The following is a 26,695-nucleotide window of genomic DNA, read 5'->3' as shown; positions in this document are numbered from 1 at the left end:
GGTTTACTTTAAGAATTTCAGGGCAGAGACCAGTTATCATTTGCATTTGTGTTTCAGCTCTTGGAACAAGTGATTTCATTGCTGTTGTAATCTTGCTGGCTAAACTGTGCAAGAACAGTTCTTTTTGTCAAGTAATGGTATAACCTTCAGCAAAGCTGTAAGAAAAAGTGAACTAGGTGGGACAAGTGTTTAAGTTCTTATTTTGCAGCACTGGAACACTGAATTGAAATTTTTTTTATGCTTTTTTTTTTTTTTTTTTTTAATAGGTCACTGAAAAATACTGCACTGGGCCTAAGAAAATTGCAGGTTGGGGTCAGGTCACTGAAAAATACTGCACTGGGCCTAAGAAAATTGCAGGTTGGGGTCAGGTCTGCAGCTGATGTGCATTGGTATTGTTTTGTTCTTTTGACTGTTCATTTCATACAACAGCCAAGAATCTGGTCTCCAATAAATAGGGCATTTTATTATGTTAACTCTGACAAAGTTCCAGGATACAAAAGAAGGTGAAATTGTTCTATAACTAAAACAAACAGCTCATGCTCAGACTCTCTAAACTCCATATCCACAAAGTGGGACTGAGACTTCAGAATCTTAAAAAGCCCTGCTACTGCTGCCTTTTCTGCAAAAATAACCAGTTTCAGAAGTGCAGAAGTTAGGAATTCCTAACCCAAGGTGATTTTGCTGTTGGATTCAGGCACTTCCAAAGCTAGCTACTAGCTTGCTGGTCAATAAGACCCAGGTTGCTTTGTGGATCTGGGCCAGAGAGAAAACATTGCTGGAGACAACTGGATTAAGCATAACAATCTCACAGACAGACACATAACAGACTCACAGATTCCACTGAAATGGAAATGAGATTGAAGTTTTAGTTAGAGGCTGTAACTAAATACAACAGCTGACTGAGGAAAACTTCTGATCAAAGAATCATAAACCAAATCTAAGCTATTTCTAATGAGAAAAATGAAGGAAGTAGAGAAGAGGTTGGCAGTCCTGGGTTAGTGGCTGGACTTGATGATCTTAAAGGTCTTTTCCAACCTACATGATTCTATGATTCCATGATTCTAAGATATACAATAGTAAATAAAGAACTTGAGGCCCATGGTTCACTGTGTTAAATGACTACAGAAATGCTGCAGAATAATTCAAAGTAATATAGCTACTCCCCCAAAAGTAAGAAAAATAAAGACTATCAATACAGAGTTCATTTCCATTTTCATCTAATGCTTTCAAATCAGACAAGTGACAGAAAAGACAAAACACGTTGATCAAACAAATATCAGGAAAAGCGGAGGAGGTTTTAATGAAGATTCATAAGATTCTAAGCAGGTAGTCAAAAATCAGTGTTACAAATAAGGCAGGATGTGAGTCACACTTATTTGTAGGTTGTTGTGTGAGTTCGGTCACGTAAACAAATTGTATTGGTCAGGCTCTAGTACGGACACATATCCTAAGCCAGATTGAAATTTGCGGTTGCCATCACGCAGTACATCCTGGCATCACACAGAACGAGGCTGAGCAAATCCACCTGCTTTGGAAGTGCTACCAAAGGAAAATCTCTGCTAGCTGATAGAAAAATATTCCATATGACAAATGTTTGAGCAATATGATATTAACAACATATGCATTCACATTATTTATAAAATTACAGTATGTTAGTTTTCTTTTCCAAGACGGCTAATTTAATTTCTACATTTCTTTGCCTGTAGCATGTCTTTGTGGAGCAATCTTTTCATTTTTTTAAAATAACTGATTTCCCTAACATACCACTTCATTAGAAAGTATACAATACCATTGGTAAGATGCTACGCTTGAAAAAAATATTCAAAATAATGTTCTCCTAGCTTTCATGGAAGAATATTTATCGGTATGAATGGCCAAGGGATAGTAATTTTGTCTTGTTTGTGTGTCCAACAAAATGGTGAATGAAATGACTGCTCCTCATATTCTTCCAGTTGGAAGCCATGACAATAAAAACAGGTGACAGCCTCAACTGGGAAGTCATGTTTTGGAGTAGAGAACTGCTATGGAGACAGCTGTGAAATTTCCATGCTTTCTGCCCCCATTTGATCAAAACTGAATGTCCAGACTCGTCACTGCCTACTGGAAGAGGACAGGTTTAGAATTTTTCTGGTTCTGTCGTTTTTTGTTGCCTGCCTGATAATTTTGCTCACTAGCATGCTCTATGGGCATTTGAAGCAGCACAGTACCAGTCTGACTTAGTGTTCCAATTTCTGAAGCATGCCGAGTCACCTGATGGGACGTCAATATTCATGACAGTTTTCTGCCACATATCCATCTAAAAATGTGACTCAGGAAACAGAACGGGAGCTTTACCCTCTATCATGTGCCTCATGTACAGGTGGACATATCAAAGTGCTTCTGGTTCCCCTTTGCTGCATTTCACTCTCCCTCTGCACAAATATTAGTGTACTCAAGATGTGGGAGAAGGCATCCTTGCATGTGCAAAGATTTTCAGCCACATAACCTCTTAGTGGCGTCTCCTTGAACCTCTCCCATCCACAGTGTCAACTTCTTTCTTCAACCAGGAAACAGTCAGTACTTTTTCTCTTGCAGTAACTGATAAAAGTCTAATAATTTATTTCTCTAATTTTCTTATTACTCAGTTCATGTGCTGAGACAGTAATTTATTTGCTTTGGTGTTGGTTACATTTTGTCACTGTCACTTCGCAGGAGTTTCCAATACACTGCTGGTTCTGTTTTCACCTTTGGTAATGACTTGCTTTAGTGTGAATTCCATTCTTCTTTGCACTAACTGGAGTCTCTTCTTGACTGCCCCAATTCATTTCAGAGGGTATAACCTGTCTCATTCAATGCATAACCATCTCCTGAAAAGTGGGATGTGCCATGTATATATGTCCCATTACGCTAGTGATGATTAGTAAGGTAGGCAATGCCGGAAAAGGAAGAGCAGCACTACTTTCTCATAAATACAAGCCAGTGTCATGAATTATATGAAGAAACTTATCTCAAGGATGACACTACCAGCCTAAATGTTGCCTCTTTTCACAAGATTTAATTTGTTGATTCAGTGTTGCAACATGCAGCTGCCATTAAGTATTTTATAGCTTTCCTATTCATATTCTAAGGTGTCTTTTTTTTTTTTTTTCTTTTTCTTTTTTCTCGACTACTGACCTGAACTACTCAAAACAAAGTGCTGGTAAAGATCAGTTTAGGGCTAGGCACTTTGATCGGGGGAACAAATGAAGCAATATTACACTCAAGTTCAGAACCTTTAAACAGCTTACTGTAACTATATTGTTGTTCAAATCCCCTTGCTGCAGTTACAAAAAACCAGCATGACAAAAAGAAACTATTAGGCTTGGCACAGTCAAGTCACCTTTGAACAATTTGTCAGGTTCTGAATTTTCTGCAGATTAATAATGCTTGTCCATCAGAATGCGAAATGACTTATCCTGCGATGTGTCTAATTGCATATTTCCAGGATCTTCCATGGAAAAGGCCCATGACAATAATTAATACCTAATGCTATAAACACCATTGCTTTGAGTGTTGCCTAGCAACCAGCATCCCGTAGGCTTCCTAAGGGGCCTCAAATAAAGGCAGGAGTGCAATCCTTTTGTACCATTATGGGTGAGAAGCTGCTTTGTTCTAGGCTCGTGCTCTGTTCTCATTTTTTCTAGAATGATCTCTGTGAAACAAATCTCCTTTATGAGGTTGCATGTCTGAAGAGGCTTTTCAAAGGCTAAACAGAAGCCAAATGCTGCACATGCTGATTTTTTTTATATTTTGGGGTACCTTTTACAATCAGAAACACAACCACTATCCTCTTGTTACCCTCCAGCGACACAGCCTTGTTTCCAAAGGAAACTGGGTTCTTAGAGAATTCATACGTTAAATTTAAAAAAGGACTTGGGCTGTGAAGCATTTTTATAGAAATACTGTTGCCTTTCAGTGGTATATACAGTGCAGAGTAGAACAACCTTTACTGAAATGCAGTCTTTCCCAGCTGTGAAAGCATTCCTTTTTCATAGTGCCATTTTGTTAAGTACCAGTTCATTTCCAGTGCAAGCTCTTTATCTTGGCACAGGGACATCTAAATCTCTTCTCATTAAATATATATTTTCTCAGATGGTCACTTCAATAAGAGCAAGAGTCTGGAAACCTGTATTCCAGGGTTTCCTTTCTCAGGTACGGTTTCTGAACTGTTCTGTGGTCCCTAGGAAGTCACTCAGCTTTCCTTTATCTTTGTTTTTACATTGAAATAACTGCTGAAATATCTTCAGACTCAGAATGATATCGTGGTGCTTAATTAGTAGCTACTATCTTATTTGATAGCCCTTAAGGAAAAGTCACCAGTATCAGGACGTATTTAATTTTGTTATAAATAATGCAGAATTTATATAGTTTTAAGCTAACACATTCAGCACTATTTGAATAGAAAAGATACAGCAAACATTCTGATTTTAAAGTAATAATTTTTTTGACAGGACAATGTAATATGTATGCTAGGATCTGGAAGAGGTTAAACTGACTGATTCATAATCCAGTCCTGTGTTTCTATGAATCGTATTTTGGAGTTGTTTTAAAATAACAAAGATAAACTATTATGTAAATATTCCTCATTCCAAATCCACTGACTTTCCTTTTTTTCTGCCTTTGTCTTGCTAGATTATTCAGTTTTTTGAGATGTTTTATAAAGTCATTATATTCATACAGATTTCTTTTTGCAACACACCTTCTGTAGAGCTTTGGGTGTTTATTCTTGCCCAGACTTGAAATCTCAAAGAAAATTGTCAAGGCACAGAAGGCAGGAGAGTCCCCAGCATCCACTGAGAGCTGATGAAACTCGGGAACCTAAACACTCTTTTCATTTTTGCAACAGAGATAGTTTTTTTAATTTTGTTTCCATTTAATTCACAGTGAGGTAGGCAAATGACACCTTGAGCACCAAAATCCCATACAATCTAAGTGACAGTGTAAACCATCTCAGTCTTGATCCAGAATTTAAATGGTACAGTAAAAGCAGAATCGTTAATCCCTGACTTAAAGATTTCAGTGCAGCTGTACATTGGAAGATGTTTGTACATGACAGGAAAGACTAGACAGGGTTATCTCTCTCCTGCTCATTGCTTTTCCTCTGTCTGCCTCATTTACATGTAAATAAGTGAATTTTGCACACATACTGAATCCCACATGAATTATAATTTTGACTTTTTTACTTGTGATTTCACAATGAAAGTCTCCTACTGATTATTTTTTTTCTGATTAAAACATTCATCAGCACTTGATGGTCATAAACTTGAACCACAGGTTTACATGTGAGTTGCCTGTCTTTAGTTTAGGTCACTATGAGTTTGGCAGTATGATCACGTTAGTTCAGTTTAAGGAACACACATTGTCAACGTTGTCATTTCACAGAATTATTTTTCAACTTTGAGAGTATAAATAAAGTTCCATTGCAAAAGCTGAATTGCATCAGTAAGTGCATCGTTCTCCTACAGGCAAGCAAATTAGTTCATTTACTCTAGCAAATGCTTGTTTTCCAGGAGGGAGTTAACTTCTCAGCACAATGCTTTCTGTTCTGTGTCAGCAGCACAGGAGCTGATTCTCTTGGGCTATGGTTCTACAGTGTCAGTGGTGTAGCTAACAACCTATTGAAGCAGTTTTGTTTCATTAGCAAGGGAATTTCTCCCTAGTGCAGCATTTCAATACAAACAACATTTCATTACCTGGTCCCCATATAGAAGTTCAAGTGCTAAGGTAGTTACACCTTACAGAGACTGATCCTTCTTGGCAATGAATTGATTAACCTCCCTTGAGATTTTATTTCTACAATTACACAGTAAAGGTCCACTCAAAGCTGTTTCATGTGCTGAATGCCCACATACAGTGCTGCACTTGCACAGTCAGCTCTCAGAGCAATAGTTGAGCTTTGGCAGAGAGGACAGCCGCCACTCTGTGCACTGTCATTTCGATTCCAGACAAGTTTCTTCTAAGATACAGCGGTCCATATTGGCAGTGGTACAGCTTCATCCCTACAGAGGGGCATTTAGCGATCCAATATTGTTCCTAGGATGTCAGCAGTATAAGAAAATTTCAAAATTAACCTTTTGTATAATCAAAAGGGGGAAACGCCAAACCAGCGAGGATAACAATCAATGGATTCTTTCTCAAAAAACAAACAAACAAACAACACCCACCCCCAAAACCAAACCAAACACCAACCAAAAAAAAAAACCAAACCCAAAACCCAAAACAAAAAAACCCCACCAGATTCTGCAATAAAGTGATTTAACAATCACTGAAAAAAATTAATTTCACGGTGTGGTGATTTGAGGGCTAAGAGTTAAATTCCAAAATGAGGTAGTGCACTTCCCAGCACTGCAGATCACTGCATAACTCCTGCCAGTGAAGGAACAAACTCTTCCACGTCTGGCAGTTGCAGCATGAAATCCCCTGCCTCCTGCCACTACAGCCGATATGATCACAGCAGCAGGCATTTCTCCTATGTCCAGAAAAAAATGTGTTTTTTTGCTTGGAAGTGCTGATGCCTGTAAAATTACATTAGTCATCATGCCTGCTCAGGGAAACTGTTTCTGAGACTTCTTGATTCCTGCATCTTTACTGCTTTAGTTAGCAGTCTCTTGTGGATCTACTTCACATTCCTTACTGGTACCTATGAGAAGATGAATGAAAGAAAGAAATAAGATAAGGCTAGAAGTTTTTCTGAATATTTTCATAGATTTTCAGTCTAATAATTTTCACTGTACCTTTCCAGTATTTGGAAAGCAGTACAGTCTTTTTTGCCTTGACAGTAAATGACTTATCATTCTCTTCCTCATAGGGAAACACATGCAAAACAAATATTCAACTTTTTCAGGTATGACAGCATAGGCTTGAAATACATTGATAGTCTAGTAGCAGCTTATGGATTTCAATGCTGGGGAGATCAGTGTGTGATCTTTTCTTTTTGCACAACATAAACTGCAAGACTTCTTTAAAATAAATGTTTCAAATTCATGGGTTGTACCCATTTTTAGTTCCTGGATTCCATTCTGTGCTCAAATTTCTAAAATTTAGGCACAGCAAATGCACAGATTTTAGATTCCAGTTTATCTTTTCCTCCTCATGTGTTAAAATGAGGTCTCATTTAGAATCCTCCTGCTCAAGGTTAACCTTCTGAATTGTCACCTGTAATTTTTAGACATTTCCAAGATGTCACAGTACTGGCAGAATGATGTCATTCAAGGTGAGGCCTCAGTGATACCAGTTTTCTCTTTCTGTGCAAAAGATAGTTAAGTATCTTGCCATTTTGCTCTTTAGTATGATGTAAGGTTTGCAGTAGGCACTAACACTTCATTTTATGTTTTAAACACTAAACCACAGTTCATAAACATTCAAGTAACCTTTCCTGAGACATCAGTAATGCTAACACACAAAACATTCTATTGTGATAGCTTCCCCTTCCTTTTGTCCACTTGTGCCTTTCTAAGCAGATCATAGCCAGTTTTCAACATTCCAGTCATGTGTATCACGTCACTAGCTTATACAAATATGCAGCACTGTTGAATTTATGCTTATAAAACAACAATTCCAATACTTTATTTATTAGATATGTTCTTTGTCCATACATAGTCAATTAAAGCATCTCTTTTGTTGATGCCTACTGGAGATTACATTTTGTTCACCAAGCTTTGATTTTTATCTCCTTTTCACCTTTCTTTTTGTTGTTGCTTTAACATCCTCTGAAGGAGCCAACAGGCCTTCTAGAATACTGATTCTTTTTCTATTGAATTTCACCCAGACAGTGGTACACCATCTTCCAGAGAAAGTAAGCCCTTCTTCACAAAAAACCCAAGGTAATGGTTCAGTTATCAGTGCTTTGAATTGCTGAATTGCTTACAGGTCTCCAAGACCAAAGTTTCCTGAAGAGGTAATCAGTGCAGTATTTGAATTATGTTGTTTGGCTTGGCTTGATGAGTTCTAGATGAGGGTGATGGCAGAAGTGTCTTAAGTTAGCACTGAGGTGACCTTTGAAAATATTGCAATGATACAGTGATACATTACTTCTTCTCAGATATCCAATATTCTGTAAAAAATTAGCTTGGGACTTCAGTGTCTCCTGCTTGGTTTAAATTCAGACACAGGCTTATTTTTTGGAAAAGAGTGAATAAAATACCATTTTACATTTTTTGTTCATTTAAATGGTTGGTAGCAAGGCGATAATGCCTCAACACACTTTATGATTTAGATACATAGCAGTTTGCTTCCCTGCCAGCGTAAAGCCAAGGCATGCATTTTCTACTCTACCACATCAGTTGTGTGCTAATGGAGGGAGCACCGTTCAGTCCAGCAGCTGTATCCTGTAAGGTGTGGACATTCCACCGCTGCATGCCAGCTCTAGTCATAGGAAAGAAATATATTTAAAGCTCGGTTGTAAGGCCTGCTCTAGGCTTGGCATTGCCTTTATGTCACTCAAGCCAAATAAAACTGGAACAGCAGAAAAAGAGTTAATTGCATTCAGCTTGCCAGCTATGTGCTAGTAGTAAAACAGTGAGCAACTTTCTTTGTGAAAAGCAACTTTTTTGCCTCACTGTAGTGATAAAATTATTTGTAAAAGCACAGGCAGTTTCTTCTCCTGGAGGGGCTCTGGCTTAGCCATGTGTTAAAGAGGTGTTTTACCCTGTATGATACAGGCAATGACAGTGAACCATGGGAACAATCACGAAGCCATGCTGTCCCTCTCTTATGCACAACTTATGATGTGCATAGTTGCTATATTACTGAGGTTTTAAAGCCAGTTCTGAAGGAGGATGTCAGCAGCATAAACAGAGCAACTAGAGAATAAGTAAGACATTGTTCAGTGATGCAGTACTAAGAATCAGGGAAAAAAACACTTCCTACTTTTAAGATGATCCAAAGTCCAAAAATGTTCTTCATGCAGCAAAACCTCAAAGATATTTAGGCCCCTACCAGCATATCACTGAAGATGCAGCAACAATGGCTATGCAGCATGAGAATCTACTCCCAGTAGTGAATGGTGATATCTAATATGGATTTTAGCGCTCTCACATCAACAGGAATCCCCGTTGCTGTCATTAGGGGAAAGAGAGAAGACACACAAACATGTAGTATAGGCTCATACAACTCAAAAATCAATAATATTTTCAAAATGTTGTGACAATTCATTTCATGGCATAAAGAAGAAATACAAATCATTCCTCCTTTAAAAGCATACTTGCCGTCTTTTTGACCACAACAGCTTCCAACAACCTCAAAGTGATTCCAGCAGTTGGATGATGTGCTGGATATTAGTTGTCTGGAGGTGGGCTTTTAACTGAAATGTTGCTGGTCCATCTATCCCATTAATTTTTCTCTGGCTGAGATCTGAACACCCCCATCTCTCTCAGAAATCATTTTAAATTTATCTTTGGATGAGGAAAGAGAGATCAGTTCTCCAGTCTGAGACGGAAAGTTATGGCTAACCTAATATTCATTGTTATTTTGATAAATGTACATTTGGTAATTGATAAAATATCAGCTAAACCAGAGCTTAATACCTGAGCAGAGCAAGAGATGAATGGTGCCATCTTTGCTACATCATTGCTGAGAAGTGGATAGTTAAAAAAGGTAGTATTTACACAGCATGTTGCATGCATGTTTGTACCAACGTGGTTAGAAAGACACATAAGTAACTGTGATGGCCAGCAGATGATTCTAACACAAGAGTGAAATACTGGAAACTATAATGGTAGGCAGAAATCAGTAAAAGATATTCTCAAACTAGTTTTAAAGCTTCAAGCTTAAAACCATTTTGGAGAGGAGTAAGTATGACAAAGTCCATAGGAAACAAATGACTTCTTATTAAGTTTCTCAATGGCAAAACACCACATGCTCTTCAAAATGTATATAACTTAATTATGAGTAATGTGTGGTACTTTGCTTTCAATAAAGTAAGCAAGCAATGATGTATCCTAACACCAATTAAATGGTGTTAGAGTTCTGGGAGCCAAGAAAAGCAAGTTGTTTTAGGCTCTGTGTCATCAATGGAGTTTCTCAGTTTCAGCGGTGAAAAGGATGCAAGCACTCACTACAGTTACAAAAAGTGTAAAGCTTGAGTAGGAGGACAGCTAGATGATTTTTAAGGAAAAAGAAAAACAAACCCTGAACAGAGAAGGCATGTTTGACTGGATTTTACGTGCCCTATAATGGATCCTATACACTGCCTTCTGCTCACTCTGTTCAGTGTACATTTATGTTACGGCTGGGAGTTGATTCTACTAATCACTCATCAGTTTCCCTTCCAGTAATGTAAAGGGGAAAGTTCATGCATGTTTTTACTTACATCCTTAGGTACTGCATGCTTAAAAGAACATTTGCTGTCTTTGATCAAGGGAAGGCATTGGCCCATTTCTGTCTGGTTGCGGTGCCAAGGGAGTTCAGCATGAACTTAGACCTGAAGCATATTTATGAAAGGAGACTGGCAAGGCACAGAGGAGCCTGCTGTTGGTGGAAGTTGTATGCGGCTACAGAGTAAACAGGTTGCAAATTCAGCTTATAATGGATCTGAGCTGGTTCCAGAGGAGGGTACATTTGGATTTTGTTTTGGTCTATACCTCACCGGGTAGGTTCCCATCGCAGTGGGGCAACACCTTGAGGAACAACCCCTGGAGGCAGACAGGCAGCACAGATGGAAGGGTGCTCCTGGGGGGAACATTTAGCCTGTCTGGTAGCAAGTTCAGCTCAGCCGCCCGAAGAGTCGGAACAGGCTTTAGCTTTGGTACCAGCCTGTTACTGCAACGGGCAGCCCCAGGCCAGTGTGGGGGCTCCAGGCCTGGGGCTGAGGCGCGTAGAAGCACTGGGCCTATGTGCCCGTCCGCCCACAGACGGCTCTGAAGCCACCCTTGCGCGGAAGGTAAGCCTGTAAGCAAGAGCCGGCGGCAGAAATGTCCTCCCCCAGCCCCTCCACGGAGGACAGGGAGGGAGAGGTGACTCCTGCCAGCACCCCCAGAGAGAAAGAGGCAAAGCGATGCCCTTCCCTTAAAGGCTTCAGCGGGCTTAAGGATCTCATCGATCAGGTGAGACAAACCCACCGTAAAAAAACCTTTTTTTTTTTTTTTTTTTTTTTTTTAAGCCCCATCCACAACCTTTCCTTTCGTTCTTCTAGCTCCCAAGCCACGGGTGAGGGAAGGGAGGAGAGCGGTGCCTGCGTGGGGCCCGGGCAGCGCGGTGGCGGAGGCACTCCCCTCAGCCACCATGGCGCGCCGGTAGCCCGCGGCGGGGTCCCGCTCCCCCTCCTCCGCATGGCTCCGGGCCGCCTTATGGCGGCCGGTGGAGGGGGTGGGTGGGGAAACCCGAGTGCCCGCCGGCGGGAGTCGCTCGCCTCGGCCGGCTAAGGGGGCGGCTCGGCTTCGGCAGCCCCGCCTGCGCGGCGCCGGAGGGGTTAAGCGCCCCCGCTCCCGGTGGGCTCGCTGCCGGCGGGGAGGGGGTTAAGCGCCTGGCGGCGGCGGCTGCCGCCACTCGGCTCCGCGCCGCTCTCCGCGCCGGAGCCGTTACAGTGGGAAGATGGCGACGGAGGGCGCGAGCGGCGAGTCGGGCTCCGGCAGACGGGAGGACTCGGCGGCCACGGCAGCGGTAACCGGCTTGGCGGGAGAGGGGGGTTCGGGCCAGCCGGGGCCAGGAGGGCTCCCTGTGGGGATGGGACGAAGCGGCGCTTGGAGACCTGCCTCCCCCGCTCTGTCCCTCCGCCCTCCTTCTCCCCCGGGGCGGGACGGGGCTCGGCTGCGGGAACCGCCGCAGCCGAGCCCCGTCCCGCCCCGGGGGAGAAGAGAGAAGGGCGCGGGGTCTCCCTCCCTGCCGGCTTCCTTCTCCCCCTCTGCAGGGGCGGCGGGCTCTCTCCCGCATTGTTCCTTCCCGCTGCTCCGGCGCGGGGTCGGCGTGCGGCACCCGTGAGGGTGCACGGGGCCGGGGGGTCCGCTCCCCCGTCTCGCCTCGGGCACCCACCCGCTCACCCACCCGCCTTTCCCAGCCGCTTGCCACAGCCAGGGCGGCTGCGCCCCGTCTCCAGGCGGGCTGAGGTGGTGACAGCGGCCGGGGCGGTGGGACCTGTCAGATCGGGGAGGGGGAGAAATGTGGGCCTTTAACCCTTTGCCGGGCGGCGAGGAGCTTGCTCTCTCCTTCCATCCCCCCGTGCGGCGTTTGCGGCGCCGGGGCAGCGTCCTTTCCCCTCCCGTCCCCGCCCCGAGCGCCGGTGTGTGGAGCAGTCTCCGCTCCCCGGGCCTGCGCCCCGGGGGCAGGATCTGTCTCCCCGCTTAAAATATCCCAGAAGCCGGGCAGACCCCCCCCCCCCGCTCCCGGCGTGCCTTATCCGCGGGTGGGTGAGGCGCCTGGGGCGGCGGTGTGCTGCCGGTCGGTTAAAACGGTGTCGGATGGAGGCTGCGCTCCCCTTGGCGAGCGGGGGGCTGCTCGGGCTCGCCGGCCCGACGCCCTGGCAGGGGAGCAGGGGCTCGCCTCTCGGGCGGTCTGCGCCTGTGCTGCTTCCCCGGCTCCTCACCCGCAGCGGCAGACCCCGCTCGGCGGGCTGCGCTCCCTCCCGCGGCGCGTCCCAGACCCGGCGTGCTCAAACCTGCCTGGGCGCCCACCGAGGCTCCGCTGCCCGTGGCGGCGGCCTGGCCGGCAGCGGAGCGGGGTGGCCGGGTCCGAAACCGGGCTGCAAGTGCTCGGCCTCGTCGTGACATGCCCAGGTTGAGGCAGTAAAACCCCTGTGCCGCCCCTTTTGCTTGGGGTCGTCTCTGGAGGGGATCACCTATCGCTAGCGATAGGGTCACTAGTTTCTGTGTAATTATTGCCGGCATTTTTTATTATTATTTTGTTTTCTTTCAGACAGGCACTAATTCTTATCTGAAATCCTGTTCCAACTGTGCACTTAATCATCCTTGCGTGTATTAACTACTGCAGTGTTGTGGAAATTGAGTTTTACTTATAAAAAGTAAACCTTACACAGTGAATTTTTATAACGTCATTGTCTTTTAAAACAATGACATAACCATGACATAAATGAATGTTAAGGTAAGAGTTCACAAAAGCAGACTATTAAATACTTTAAAGCCCTAGTTTTGAGTTAAAAAAAAAAAAACAAACCAACCACTAAATTATTTAATACAGTCATGTAATTACTCTCTTGAGTTTGAGTTTTAAAAACTCAAACGAGTAGCTCGTAATCAAGGAGCACTCCAGTATTGTCCTGCTAGGTAGTGCAATGTAAGCCACTCGTGCAATTTGATGTTCTCATTGTGGAAGGCAGGAGCAATAGCCTTATACTGCACACTGCTTTTAAAACATTTTTTTAAAGCTGAAGAGATGCTAGGAAGTAACCTGTGTGTTGCTCCCTTACAAAAATAATAGCCATACTGAAGCAATAACAAAATGTTTTTTAAATTATTGCTTTTAATTTGCCTTCAGTCATTAAATATTTATTACTCCTTTTCATCTTTTTTTGCTTTGCCAATGCAAACATGGTATTGTTGATTTCATTTTATCTCTTGTAGAGGAAAGCAAAAGGAACTCCTCTGTGCAATGAAAAGATTTTAAAAAATGTTTATATAATACTCCAGTATTCCTTTTGAAGGGTTAGTGTGAATAGCTTGTTTTCTGTCTTCAAAGTCAAGATACATAATTATGAATTGGATTGCCTTGCTTACTTTTAGGATGACAGTAAATGTCCAGGTGACTAACTTGTAAGTCATGCTAAATGTCAACTTATAATTAAGTACTGTTTTCAGTACAGTTTTAGTTTGTGATTTTTGGTTTGAGGGTGTTTTTTATCCAGGTCTCAGAATTCTTATTGCACAAATGTTGCAGTAAAAAACTGTAGGAACAGTATTTGTAATAGTAATATGTTAATGTATAGATTTTGTGGTGTAAGCAGGGGATATAATACACAAGACAGCACAGTAGGGTTTCTTGATACTAAATGCTGTTATTGCATCTTGGTATGCTTTCAGTAAAATCACTGGAAAAAAAGGACTGTTTTTTGCTGCTTTTAGAAGCACTATAGAAAAGGATTAAAAGGGCCCCCCTCCCTCCTGTTTTTTACATTTACCAGGGAATTTGACTGAAAAAAGCCTAGACTGCTTTATAGTATGTTACAGTAAGAAGCAAAGCTGATAATCTTGTCATTCTGATTTTTCTTGGACGAAGCACAGCATTTGGTAAGCCCACCACTTCTTTCCCACAAAATGTTGGTATTTTTATCATGGTAAGGATGACAAGGAAGAATGGCAGGGGAGTGGTTCTGGTCCTTTTTCATACCTGCACAGCTTGATTGCACTGAAGCCAGTGAAATTGTATTGGTGCAATTTGGACTAGAATTGAGAGAAAACATATGTGTGTATTTTAAAACATCTTTGAATGACTTCCATCTGCATAATGTCTACCAATAATGATTATATAATAGCAAGAAATAATCCAATTTAACAGTCTTTTTGTTGAAACACTGAACATCAGCCTGCTGTGCATAGAGGGCTGGCTTGTCACACAGTACAGCTTCAGTGTAGCTTTAACAAAGCCTATGAAAAGCCTGTTATATCAAACACGAAGTCTGTTAAAATTATTCAGTACATTTTCTCGGTTTGATTTTTGCTTGACCAGTGATCAAAAGCATAAACGTTATTTTTCTCTGAAAGACAGTATCTTCCGCTGTCTGTAAAGCTGTAAATGTAGAAGATGTTGGTAAAATGGGAAGTGGAACCTTGACTCCTCTGAAGTGAGGAGAAATTTTGCTGCTGTGTTCATTGGTCAAAATTTCATTGATAATTATGTGTGCATAACCAAAAGGATCAGTCTGTGTTGCTGTGGGTCACGTAACAGTACAAAAAAGTTACACTACAGGAAAAAGTCAATATTGAAAAAAAAATTGATAAATGGAGAGAAATTCCATGACACTTTGTGGTGACGTTGTGTACGATTTTATGCTCAGCTTGGTATACTCGCTATCTATTGATCTGCAAGAATGCTTGTAGTAGGACTGCCATTCTGGTCAATATAGTGAAATGCTAAATAATGTTTTGATCAGATCAATTACAGAGGCTGATTTAGATCAGTTGGAGTTATTCTTATCTGAAAAATATTGCAAGTAGCAGAAAATGAGACCATAACCCTTGAAAAGCAAAGACTATGTATCTTATTAGGGATTACATCCTAGGAATGGCCACTTGCAAAAGGACTTAGATTAACAAGCACTGTCCTCATCTGAATACGAGTTCTCCATGGAGTGTGATTGTTCAGAGGAATTGTTTTCATCTAGTCAGATGCGTGATGCTGTTGTGGTGTTCCAACATGGAGGTGAGATGGAGAGACAGGACAGTTTTGTCTGTTTTAGTCCTGCTGCACCTCTGTGGCGAGAGTGGTCTTGATCCATCTTGCAGTGATGTGCTCCAAACCTTTCTGCTTCTTTTCCTCCTGCTCAAACTACAGCATTGCCTTTTCTGTGCCTTCTACTCCATGAAGGCGCTGGGGGGTGAGAAAAGGTGGCTACAGAATGTAGTTTGCTTTTTAAATGTTCCTTTTTCTTCCAAGTGTGGACTTGTCACACTGTCATTGAGGGTGAAGTGCAGAGGGGCAAGGCTGTAAGCTGGATGTGTGAAAGTGGCATGGAGGTGCAAATCTGTAGGATGCAGTACGTCCTGTCCTGTTGTTTTTCCAACCACTTTGACTTCATCTGTTTAGGCATTGCTTTGGCCTCAGAGGTGATATACAAAGACAGGAATAGAGATGGAAATTGGGATGGGAGGGAAAGTACTTAGGAAGACAACAGTTTGAGGTCTGCTTCCGCACCCATTCCTACCCAAGAAAAGGATCAGTTGTTTTACAATACCTGTGTAATCCTTAAATATGTAGATGGCAGCGTGTGGGGTAGGCTTAGGGAAGAGGTACTGTCTCCTGGGCATTGATTTTTGGTTCTATTGTAGCACAGGGTAAGGTGTAAAATTCTGGAAGACTTAAAAGATAGCTTCTGGAAAACTTCTAAAGATAGCTTCAGCAATGCCTGCCTGTATCTGGTTCTAATCCTATACTATTTGCCTTAGAAGTGACTTATCTGAAAGTAACTTTCTGAATAGAAATTACCTGTTAAATTTAATTAAGACTTTAAACATTGAAGGGTTGTGGGCCTAGATCCATAAAAATAAGACTTAGTTACCTAACTTGCACTGAAATAAAAAATGACTAAGTACCTTTGTGGCTGTTAATAGATTGCAAACATGTTTTAACAGCTATGACAATATCTGGGTATGTGTAAAGGTCAGTGTCTTGCTAATTTTGGAGGGGTTGGGGGCTGGTTTTCTTGTTTCCAAAATACATTTCCCAATTTTGAAGTATATTTATGGTTAATGTTGAAGCTGTTAAAAGTTTTTGCAGTTAGCTCAAGCAAAAAAAAAAAAACAACGCCACAGCAACTAAACAAAACCTCCCCTATACCTTTTAAAGAAAACCTTTGAAAAATCCAGAAAGCAAGGGAGCTGTGCTTGGGAAAGAGGGCAGAATAAGCAGGTAACTTCATGTGAACAATCTAGTAAGAGTAATTGAGCTAATGGATAGGCATAATTAAATGTGTGTACAGTCTCCTCATGATCCCTCAGATATGATTGTATGGAATTTTATGTAAGTCCTGGATGGTACTCTCTTCAGCAAGATACTTAGTTGAGGAGCAAGTTCCACAGCATTGATTTTCCTTGAATGATACTTTTCTGCCTTCATATTTGTTTCTGTTGCTAAAAACATTCCTATAGGTCACATCTTACTTCTTAATTTCATCTTGGATGGGTTGGGAGACAGACATGTATTTTTGCATCAGATAATTTCTGGAGAAGCATGAAGTCACAGACTCTTACCCTGGTTTTAGAGTAAAGAACAAGCCTTCCACAGCCAAAGCAATAAATTTTCATGTTCCCTAAAGTATTCATGAATACTGTATGGTGAAGTAACCACTGCTTTTATTACCCTGTCCGTTTGCAGAACTTTCTTTATTAGAAAAGGGTTAGGATTTGACTGCATACCCATGTTTATGTTGAACTAGGTCTTGGAACTTCCTTTTATAGTTGAAGTAAGTAGTTAGAAGGAATAACCTGTTTTAGAAACAGGTTTGTGGGCTTTTCTGTTTCTGAGTGAAATGACTTAAGCCACTGACTCTTGGAGGTATGGATGGGGTTCGAGACACTTTTGGGTATCTACAGGTATGCACAGTGTTTAATATTCTATTACAGTCAGTGGAGCCACAATCAAATAGTTCTGGTGGCTGGTTAGCTGAATCTTAGTTTTCTTGGCTGTTTCACCTAGGCTAATCAGTTCTTTGTTGAAAATAAAGGGTACCTAGCATACCTAGCTCACACCTACCTATAGGTGTCTTAATCTTGAGGGCTTCCTTTAGTGGTCTGTATGTGATACTCTGGGTTATTCCAGCTGGCCTTCTGTTACCAGTCCGGATAGCATGGATGATTCATCTAAGTCATGTATCATATCTACCTTTCCCCAAAAGATGCCTCTGATCCCCCAGACATTTCAATTCGCACTAGATACTTCTATGTAAGCAACTAAATACAGTCAAAACAGATCTTTCTACTTGGTTAGATGAGTTGTACCTGGAGGGACATAATGATGTTGTAAAATGTATGAATCGGGGTTGTGTTTCCCTGGTGCAGTGTTTCATGGGTCTGACAGATGTGAGGCCATCATGATATTAAAAGATTTCTTTGTATAGCCTAATAAGTAAAAAATAAAAAAAATTTTTAGAACCTCATCTTGTAAGTCTTCTTTGTGAATCCTCAATAGGATTCTTGTGTGTATTTACTAGATTTCAATACAAAATATGTAACAAATGTAGACATGTACATTTCCATTGTCTTCTGAAAGGATTCTTTTTTTTTTTTTGACAGCTTTTCCCTATGTGTTTTCCTGCACAACATTTTTGTACGTCTCCCTCCTTGTCTTTCCACTTCAGCCCTCAGTTATGCTCCACAGGTTTCTTTCCCAAGTGCTGGGTTATTACCCAGTTCCACCTTTAAAAAGGCCATGTAGCTGTTTTCTGAGCAGCAAGGGCCTTGTTTCCCATGATCATTTGTGATTAATCCACAGCTAACTCATTTTTTGCTTCTGTTCTGCTTAGGGGAAGTACAAAGCTGTAGCTTTTATGCTTTACCTATTCAGGCTTCTGCTGAAGGCAGCAGAGTTTGTAACAGCTGCTTTTAGCACTTTTAGCTCCTGAAGTTGCCAGTACTATCAACTAGGCTAGGTCAGCAAAACCAAACTATTGGCACTGCCAATCCCCTGCAACAATTTTTGTGGTGGTTGGGGTGATGGGATAAATCTAACTCTAAAGACTTTTACCATCTCTGCTTTAAAAAGCTATGGATGTGGGAAAGAACTCCTTCTGTTCATATGCCTCTTGGTGACCTTCCAGTTTCATTCTCTTTCCATCTTTTCCAGAGACAATGGAGGTGGGAGAACGCCTGTCCAGTTTGATGACTGCTGTCCTAAGTTGTTCTTCCCTTGTTCAGAAAACAAGCTTTTGTCTTCTCTTTGGTTCACCACAGAGCTTCGTTTAACCTTTAGCAATGCAGGTTATCTTTTTGTGATGCATACGCAGGTAGTTGAATGAGTTTTGGCTAATTAGCTGTTTGCTCTATTGTCAGTGCACTTGCTGCCAGGCAACACACACTGCTTACAAAACCGATCTGAAAAATAATGTGGAGTTTTAGAGACACAGAGGACTGAAGCAGTAGTCTTTTTCAGGCACTTTATTCTTATAAATCAAATAAACCAGACATTTTAAAATCCAAAAGAGGTAGAGAAAAAAATTCTCTTGTGTTTTGGTTGTGTATGCCAGATGTCACCCTGGGGCAACATATTCCTGTGTCTCTGTTATAAAACCAATATAATGGATGGCTTGGTTACATAGTTGTTAAATTGTTGGTTAAATTGTTACAGCTTGGCACTTTACCGCAGGTATTGTAGCTAAACCCCAGATGACATATAAGCCATGAGCTACTAATGCAGTCTTTATTTTCTGGAGATCGAAGACTTAGAGCTCCCCTGCAAGATGTTAGGAAGATTACTTTTCTAGATCTAAACAACAGTTTTCTCTGACTTGTTCAGATAGAGCACTGTTTGCCTGCCATGACTGACATTTTGATCGCCAGGAAATGGCAGGGAGTGTTTAAGAGGAAGGATAGTTTTATATTACCATGTGCTTTATTTACTGAAATCTTAAAAATATTTTTATGACTTTTTTTGAGAATATATTGAAACTTTAAACTATGTATTTTGGTCCAGTTAGGCTAAGCTATGTTGTAGCTCCATAAGTGCTGATTAAGAGATGTGCATGCAGAGAAGGTGTGGTAGCTTTTTCAACGACCCTGTGTGCAGGGATTCAAGGTTGCTTATCCATAATGAGGAATTCTAAGATGTCCTTAAAGTACTGGAAAAATATGGTCATTCCAGTTTCGGAGTTTATCGGAGAAAGTTGTGATAAGAAAACCTCAGTAGGCATAAAATTATTGGTGAAAAAACCCTTAAAAATGTTGACCTTTTCTTCCATCCTGGAAAGCTCTTAAGTTCTTTATTTACCTTTTTCTGTTTGTGTGTCTTTTCTGGTTGATTTTGGACATCAGTTTGTTCTTTCTATGTATGTGAGGACTTGTCTGAAATTGTGTAGCATGGAGAGTGTGGGTAATAATAGATCATGTCTTCTGTGCTTAATAAATTAGAAGGCATCAAGCAAAAGTGGCTGATGGCAGACTGACTGCAAAGGTGGTGGTTCTTCATAGAATATGTAGTTGTGCTGTAGAATGTTGTGGATGCTAAAATTACATAGAGATTCAAAAAGCAATGGGGCAAATTCACAACAGGTACATTAGCCAAAGGCTACTACGTGCCAGATCACAATTTCTGGCTCAGAAGGTGCATAAGCTGAAAAATGCTGGAAGCTGGGGGAGTATTTCTGGGAAGTATCGTTATGTGCTTATCTTGCTCTGGTACTGGTTTTGAGGCACCCATTATTGCTGCTTTTGGAGAGAGGATGCTCAGCTCAGTGGCTTTTTAGTCTGATATGCCAGAACTGTTCATATATGAAGTGGTTTTGCTAGTTCTTATTTTAAGCTTTTAAAATTAAAAATGCAACAACTAAGTTACATATCTTGTTGGTATGTCTTTCTATTAACATTTTTGTGTATTTATTTCTATAAATTAACAGAGCGCACTTTTGAGTAATTTTTATTGCTGTCTTCATATGTTCTAGTTCAGGGTGTGTACTTGAGCAAAATTAACTTTAATTGCTTGATCAGATGCTTAGTTAGAAAAGCTCATCTCTGCATCACATATGTTGAAGAATGCCTCTGGTTTGTAAAGAATGTAAAAGAATGTTTTCATTTATGACTTGTGGAAGACTGCGGAAATGTAAAGTTTCACCTGTCATGTTCAGTCAGTCTTTTGACAGAGAGCTGCCCTTTTTTATACCTGAATTTACTGACTTGGATAAAAGAGTAGGATCACATTTCTTGCATCCACAGAAGTATACTGCCACTCTTAACTTTGGTGCCTTTTCTGTCAGATGTAAAAATATTTTAGAAAGGGAAGATAATGTTATGGTTATATATATATATTTATATAAAATGGTCAAACCACCGAATAGAGACTTAAAAGACTGTTAGTGAATACTTGCTTTCTGTGTTGTTTGAAAAAAAAAAAACAACCTCTGCATCAGTTTTACATCTGAAAAATGGAGACAGTTTTTCTCTGTTACAAAGGAAGTTATAGGAATAAATCCATTGCTGTCCTTGAGCTATTAAGTAGTATAAAGTGATTCATAGAAGAGGGAGGGTGGGTAAGTGGATCCTGCTATCTGAATTGAATTTAGTAGTTCGAAGTGCTGAGGGTGAAATCTGCTGCAACCTATAAGGTAAAATTATTCTACAGATATTAATTTACATAGGGAACTGTATACATTTAGTAACTTTATATGTGTCTGTAGACTGGTGAGCACTGTTTAGAATTGTGAAGAGTGCTGTGAGAGGCTGCTGCAGCATAATTTGGGGAAAACGCCTTCAGAGAAACTTGCTTTTCTTGATCCATTGGCGTGGAGGGTAAGAAGTATCTTTTGGATTACAGAAACAGCTGACACAGGCAGCAAAAATAGAGGATAACTGTTGTTCAGTCTAGAAATACTAGTTAGAGTGGATAGCCCTGTCTGTGGAACAGTTAGACTTAGTAGAAATCATTGCTCCTCTTGTTGATCCATATTGTACACATTAACGAAGAAACTCAATCCAATGCACGTTGACTGCAAATAGCTACGGTTCTGGCATACAGTTCTCACTAGCCATTTGTGCACCCTTGTGTGTTTTAATTGCGAAGAAGAAATGGAACACAGAGTAAATATAATACAGTTACAGCTTTTGGGTAGTTTTGATCTATGGTCTTCTAGCCTGAGGGAAGAACAACTGTTTTGCCCTCTTATTGCCTTGAGAAAACAAAAGTGGTACTTGCTTTATTTTTTCTTGGATTTTCCTGTGATGGAAGTTAAGCTCCTGGGTAGCTGAACTCTTAGATTTTTACAACCTTCAGGGAAAACAGACAGTATATCCAGATACACAGTTCAGATAATTTGGAAACGGATTACTTCATACTGAAGATAGATGAGTGTCTGCATCTCAGGGCTTTGCTAGGATGGACACATCTACATCATAGCAAGGACTCCAGTATTTCTCCTAAGCGTATTGGAAATCAAGCTGGTCAGCTGAATCTTGCACATAGAAGATACATATTTTTCTCTCCGTTAAAATTACCCCCTTCTAGTTTCACTGTCTACTTGTGTTACCATTGTGGATATTGGTGAACAAGAGATTCATATTAATCTTATCTACTACCTTTGTGATTTTGTAAATATTAATAACATTCCTGCTGCCCCACCTCCAAAATCAAGACTTCCAGCCTTGTAGTCTTTCCTTATATAGTAGTTACTCCTCTGTTCATCCTTTTATTTGGCCAATTCTATACTTTTAGATGAGGACTTAATGCAGTACTTGAGATGTGGGTTTACCAGGGTTTTATATAGTGGCAAAATGAGGAAATGAACCTTGTCAGTGAGGAATTATGTACCAACACCCACATGAGGTAGATGTCCCTGCCACTTCTGTGTCCTTTTTCCAGGTTATTGATGAAGAACTTGAATAAAGCCGGTCCCAGAATTGTCCCACTGCTTACCTGTCTCCATCTTGAAAAGCAATTGTTACCCACAGTGTTTGCTTCCTATCCATGAAGTGTCATCCAATGCTGTTGGATAGGAGTTTCTGTAATAATGCTTGATACAGAACCTTGTCCAAAACTTCTGGAAAATCTAAGTATATTAGTGTCTAGTGGATCCTCTTTACCCATGTGTCTATTGGCGTTGTTACAGAGCTGTGGCAGTTTGTGGGGAGGATTTGGTTTTACAGAAGCCATACTGATATTCACAGCAAACCATGTTTATGCATATGTGCAGTGATCTTATTTGTCGGTATAAACTTGTTCTCCTGTCTTTCTAGGCGTGTAAGTCAGACTTACACTGACCTTGGTAAGTGTGGCATGAGAAGATATTATTGCTATGAACTGTTGTTTGTCAGTGCCTCTTAACCTGAACCGTACCCTTCAGCCAAACAAATGGGACGGCAAATAAAGCATACAGATAAGATTTTATGTCTTTTCATGAGTTGTGCTTCAGAAATTCACATTCAGCTTGGCATACTGGGATGACTTGGTAGTTGTTTGCAAGTGAGGCACAGGTTACACTGGATTAGGTATGCTATGGTTTAGGTTCTTTCATCTTCTCTTGCCTGCATCGCTGGTGTGCTATTTCAGGTCTGCTGAATTGTTTTGGTCTCTTGAGGCTGCTGTTAGTCACCAAGTTATTTTCTTTACCATTTCACCCTTACCATTTACAAGACTTTGCCAAATTAATTCCTTGTAACGGTGTAGGATTTGGGACAGTGTCATACTCATACTAGAGGGCTTTTAATTCCTTCACTATGAATAAAAAGAATCAGAGTATTTGCTATTAATTTTGACTTTATATGCTACAAATAAAGCCACCTCAACTTTTGAAAGTTATAGATGTTTGAGGAACCCACAATTAGGATGCTGATATGTTTTATGTTTCAGATTTATAGTAACTGGTGCAGTCAGTCAGTGTGTTCATCAGTGTTTTGTTTCTTACAGAAGAGAGAGTTTGATGTGGATAATTTGAGCAAGCCAGAACTGCGAATGCTTTTGAGTATAATGGAAGGAGAACTAGAAGCACGAGACCTTGTAATTGAAGCCTTGCGGGTGAGTTACTGGGTTGTTGTGGTTTGCTTTGTTTTTTTTAATTCTCTTTTGCCACTTCCTTTATGCTGTGCGTAGAATATTATTAGTGGAAGAGTAAATTGTGACTTTTAAAGTTTTAGGTTGACTAAATCTCAAAATCATAAAATATGTTCTTGTTTAATTGTTGCTATTCAGTAATTCTATGTAATTTTGGTATAAAAACCCAGCAAAATTTCAGAGAAATAAGTGCGAAAACTGTAAAATTACTTCCTCTTTAAATTCTTTCATATTGTAGAGCCTGCTATTTGTGAAAGGGAGGAGTAACTTCAAAGGAAAATTCAGTCCATTCACCATTTGTTCTAATGGTCTATGTATTTGTGCGTCTAGTCTATTCAGTGCATTAATTTTCTGTGAGATGGAATGAAGGACAAAATTGGATGGTCATATGCACTTAGGAAAAAGTTTTTGTGGTGGTTTTTGTTTTCCCTTTTTTATTTATTTAAATGGTGAAATATTGAGTATGCACTCTGACCAGCACTGACAAGTACTTGATTAGATTTTCGCTGTGCTAGGCACATTTGAAGGTTGGTTTTCTGCTTTGGAAGGTTGTAGTCTGAAAGGCAGCTTAGTTGACTGGAAATGTACAAACAAAACTGTATTTTAATAAAAAAATGATAAATTTTTATGACTTAAAAATTGATCTGGAACAGAATAAAATTTAACAGAGATGCCAAACAGACTGCAGGTTTAGGGGGGGGAAAAACCTTACATGGTTTGAAAATATTTATAGCTTCACAGTTGAATAGAGGGAAATCATGCCCTTTAAGGTCTCTTAAAGCAAAACCTCAGTAAAATAAAGTGTATCTAATACTAGTTTTTAGTAGCATGTGTAATGATTATCAAGTAGTGTGGGAACATTTTCCACTTGTAATGTCACAGTAACAATTGTAAATGCATTTTTTTATTCAATTTTGATTTGTTTTGTGATGTCTTCAGATCACTTGGTGCCAATGGAGCTTTAAAGTAGTTGTCATTGATGTACCTGCATTAATAACTAAAAGACTTTACAGGTATAAACCTCTTTTTAAAATCCTATTTTCATTTTGTAATGACAATAAGACACTGGAAGCAATGCGTTTCTGGGGGATTACTGCACTTTGAAGATATTTGGTGGTTGGCCTTCAGGTATATGCATGTGTTGAAATGTACTGCCTTTTCATCTAGCTGTTTTATAATTTCATATCTCATTTGCTTGGACTATGCCTTTTTATTTCCCCTGACTGCCAGTTAAGGTTTTGTAAAAAGGGAAACAATGTGCACACCAGATCCAGAATTTTTTTTTTACTCTTCTAACTCTGGAGGAATGCAAATAGAATACTCTGACAATTTTCTCTAATGCCTATTCGTGAACAAGCTAGTACACTACATACCAAATGATGGATGTATTGAAATTGACCAAAATTAAAAAAAAAAAAATAAATACAGTACACATTTAATGATAGTACACATTAAACATTCAGGATAGTGCAGTCCCAGGAGAGAAAAAGTCTATGTCAGATTCCCATGCACCTGCTGAAATGGGTAGTATGTACCCAGTGGTTTTTGATGACTAATATAGATCAATATAAAAATAACTCAATTTCACAGAAGGTATATCAAAGTTGAAAATTGTGTTTGTTTTGGTTTTTTCTTCTCCTGCATCTCAATTTCCAGTTCCTGTATTTTGTAGTAAAAGCCTCTAAACAAAATCCATATGTAACTCAAATCTTCCAGGCAGTTTGCCTGGTTAGCTATGCTAGTACTGGAAAACTTGGAAGTTATACTTACTGAAGAACTGTAGCCTGATACCTTGGAATATGATACTTTCGGATAATCTGGCTTCTTACTTGGGAAGCCACAAGTCAGCAGTATTAACAGCTAGAGTCTCCAAGCAACATGCAAAATAAGCTCCTAGACAGCCAAATATTAACAAGAGAATTCCATTGGAAATTTGATATTTAGATTTGTTTCAACAAATTGGCATATATACTTTGTGTATCCTTAAAGCAAGAAGGAAATGGCTTTCATATAAGGGAAAAGACTTCTTATGTTACTGTTTCAAAAGCTGATCAAGCTCTGTTTCAAAATTAGGAAAATTTGTGTGTGTTTGGGCAGGTTTGTTTGTTTCTTTTAATCCTACTAGTACTGCAGAGCTGTTTCAAAACCTAATTTCTCTGACTGATCAAAGCCTGATAATTTCCAGCCCTATACTAGATAATATGTGTGTTGTCTTTTCCTCTCAAGTGATCTTTCTGTCAGTTTTCAGTCACTGTGGTATATACGTTTGTTAAGCCGTCTTACATGTTCTTGGTCTTTTTGTAAGACTATAGAACTAGATCTTTTAATCTTGTCTTAGAAAGTGACTGTTCATTCTTGCAGCTGTCATCTCAGATTTTTCTCTATAGTCATTGAAGTTAAACTACACCTATGATAAATGTATGTGCCCTTTATGTGCTCTTTTTGCAGGATTTCACTGAGCATTTGTAAAATTTGTACAGTAAACAGTACTTATGTATCTATTGGAAATACTTCTGGGAAGTTCTGGCGTGAATCAGTCTTGACTGATCACAAAAGAACTGATAATACTGAATATAATTGAAGACTGACTCACATGGCACTACTCAATCTGCATGTAGCATGAAGCTTCTTGTTTTAACAAGACCTTTTTGATGCATCTGTTAGTTTGTCCTTTTCCCATTGTGTAAATTCTTACGCACTCCTCTTGTTTCCCACTTCACGAATTTTGTGTGAAGCCACATCATGTGCTTTACTGAAGATGTGAGACAGAACTGGTTTTTCCCTGTCTGTAAAGCCAGTGATGTAAAGAAATCACACCTACCTTCAACATAATTAGGTAGGATTTCTTTTCAGGCTGACTCTTATAGGACCATGATATCTCATAATGCCAAATCTTTTTTTCTGTTGGTACACATGTCATACCATCGCAATCCACACCTTATCCACAGTATTCCCTGGTGGAATGGAAGAGAAAATTCTGACAGAGAGTTCAGGGGCAAAAACTAGGGAGCAGGAACAGTATTTTTGAATAAGATATGGAATTGGAACTTCTGCCTTACTGGTTTTGGTTTGTTTGTTTGTTTGTTTGTTTTTCTATGCCATGTTTATCATGTATATGTATGATGGACTTCGCAGTTAAATCACTTTTTAAATCATGTTTTAAAATAAACCTTTTTGTTTATTTTAGAAATTTGCTTTTCAGGATTACATTTTAATGCTTCTTGATAATATCATAAAAGTTTGATTTACCTGTGTGGGTTCTGATGGATTAAGCAGAAAACACTTATCACATCTTTGTTTTTGTGGTTTGAGCCTCAGTCCTACA

At 40.1% G+C, this 26,695-nt stretch overlaps 1 protein-coding gene across 1 annotated transcript in view; it reads left to right on the top strand.

The window, feature by feature from the left end:
• The first annotated feature begins 11,155 nt into the window (after window positions 1-11,155).
• The window catches only part of CTTNBP2 (cortactin binding protein 2), a 90,873-nt gene continuing 75,333 nt past the window's right edge, over window positions 11,156-26,695 (top strand). Inside the window, exons 1-2 of the mRNA XM_055712329.1 lie at window positions 11,156-11,616; window positions 23,227-23,334. Coding sequence (XP_055568304.1) covers window positions 11,548-11,616; window positions 23,227-23,334 — 177 coding nt within the window. The 5' untranslated portion in view covers window positions 11,156-11,547. The remainder of the gene's footprint in view (window positions 11,617-23,226; window positions 23,335-26,695) is intronic.

Source organism: Falco cherrug, chromosome 5 (assembly GCF_023634085.1).
Source record: "Falco cherrug isolate bFalChe1 chromosome 5, bFalChe1.pri, whole genome shotgun sequence".
NCBI lineage: Eukaryota > Metazoa > Chordata > Aves > Falconiformes > Falconidae > Falco > Falco cherrug.
This window is presented reverse-complemented; position numbering and strand designations above follow the sequence as displayed.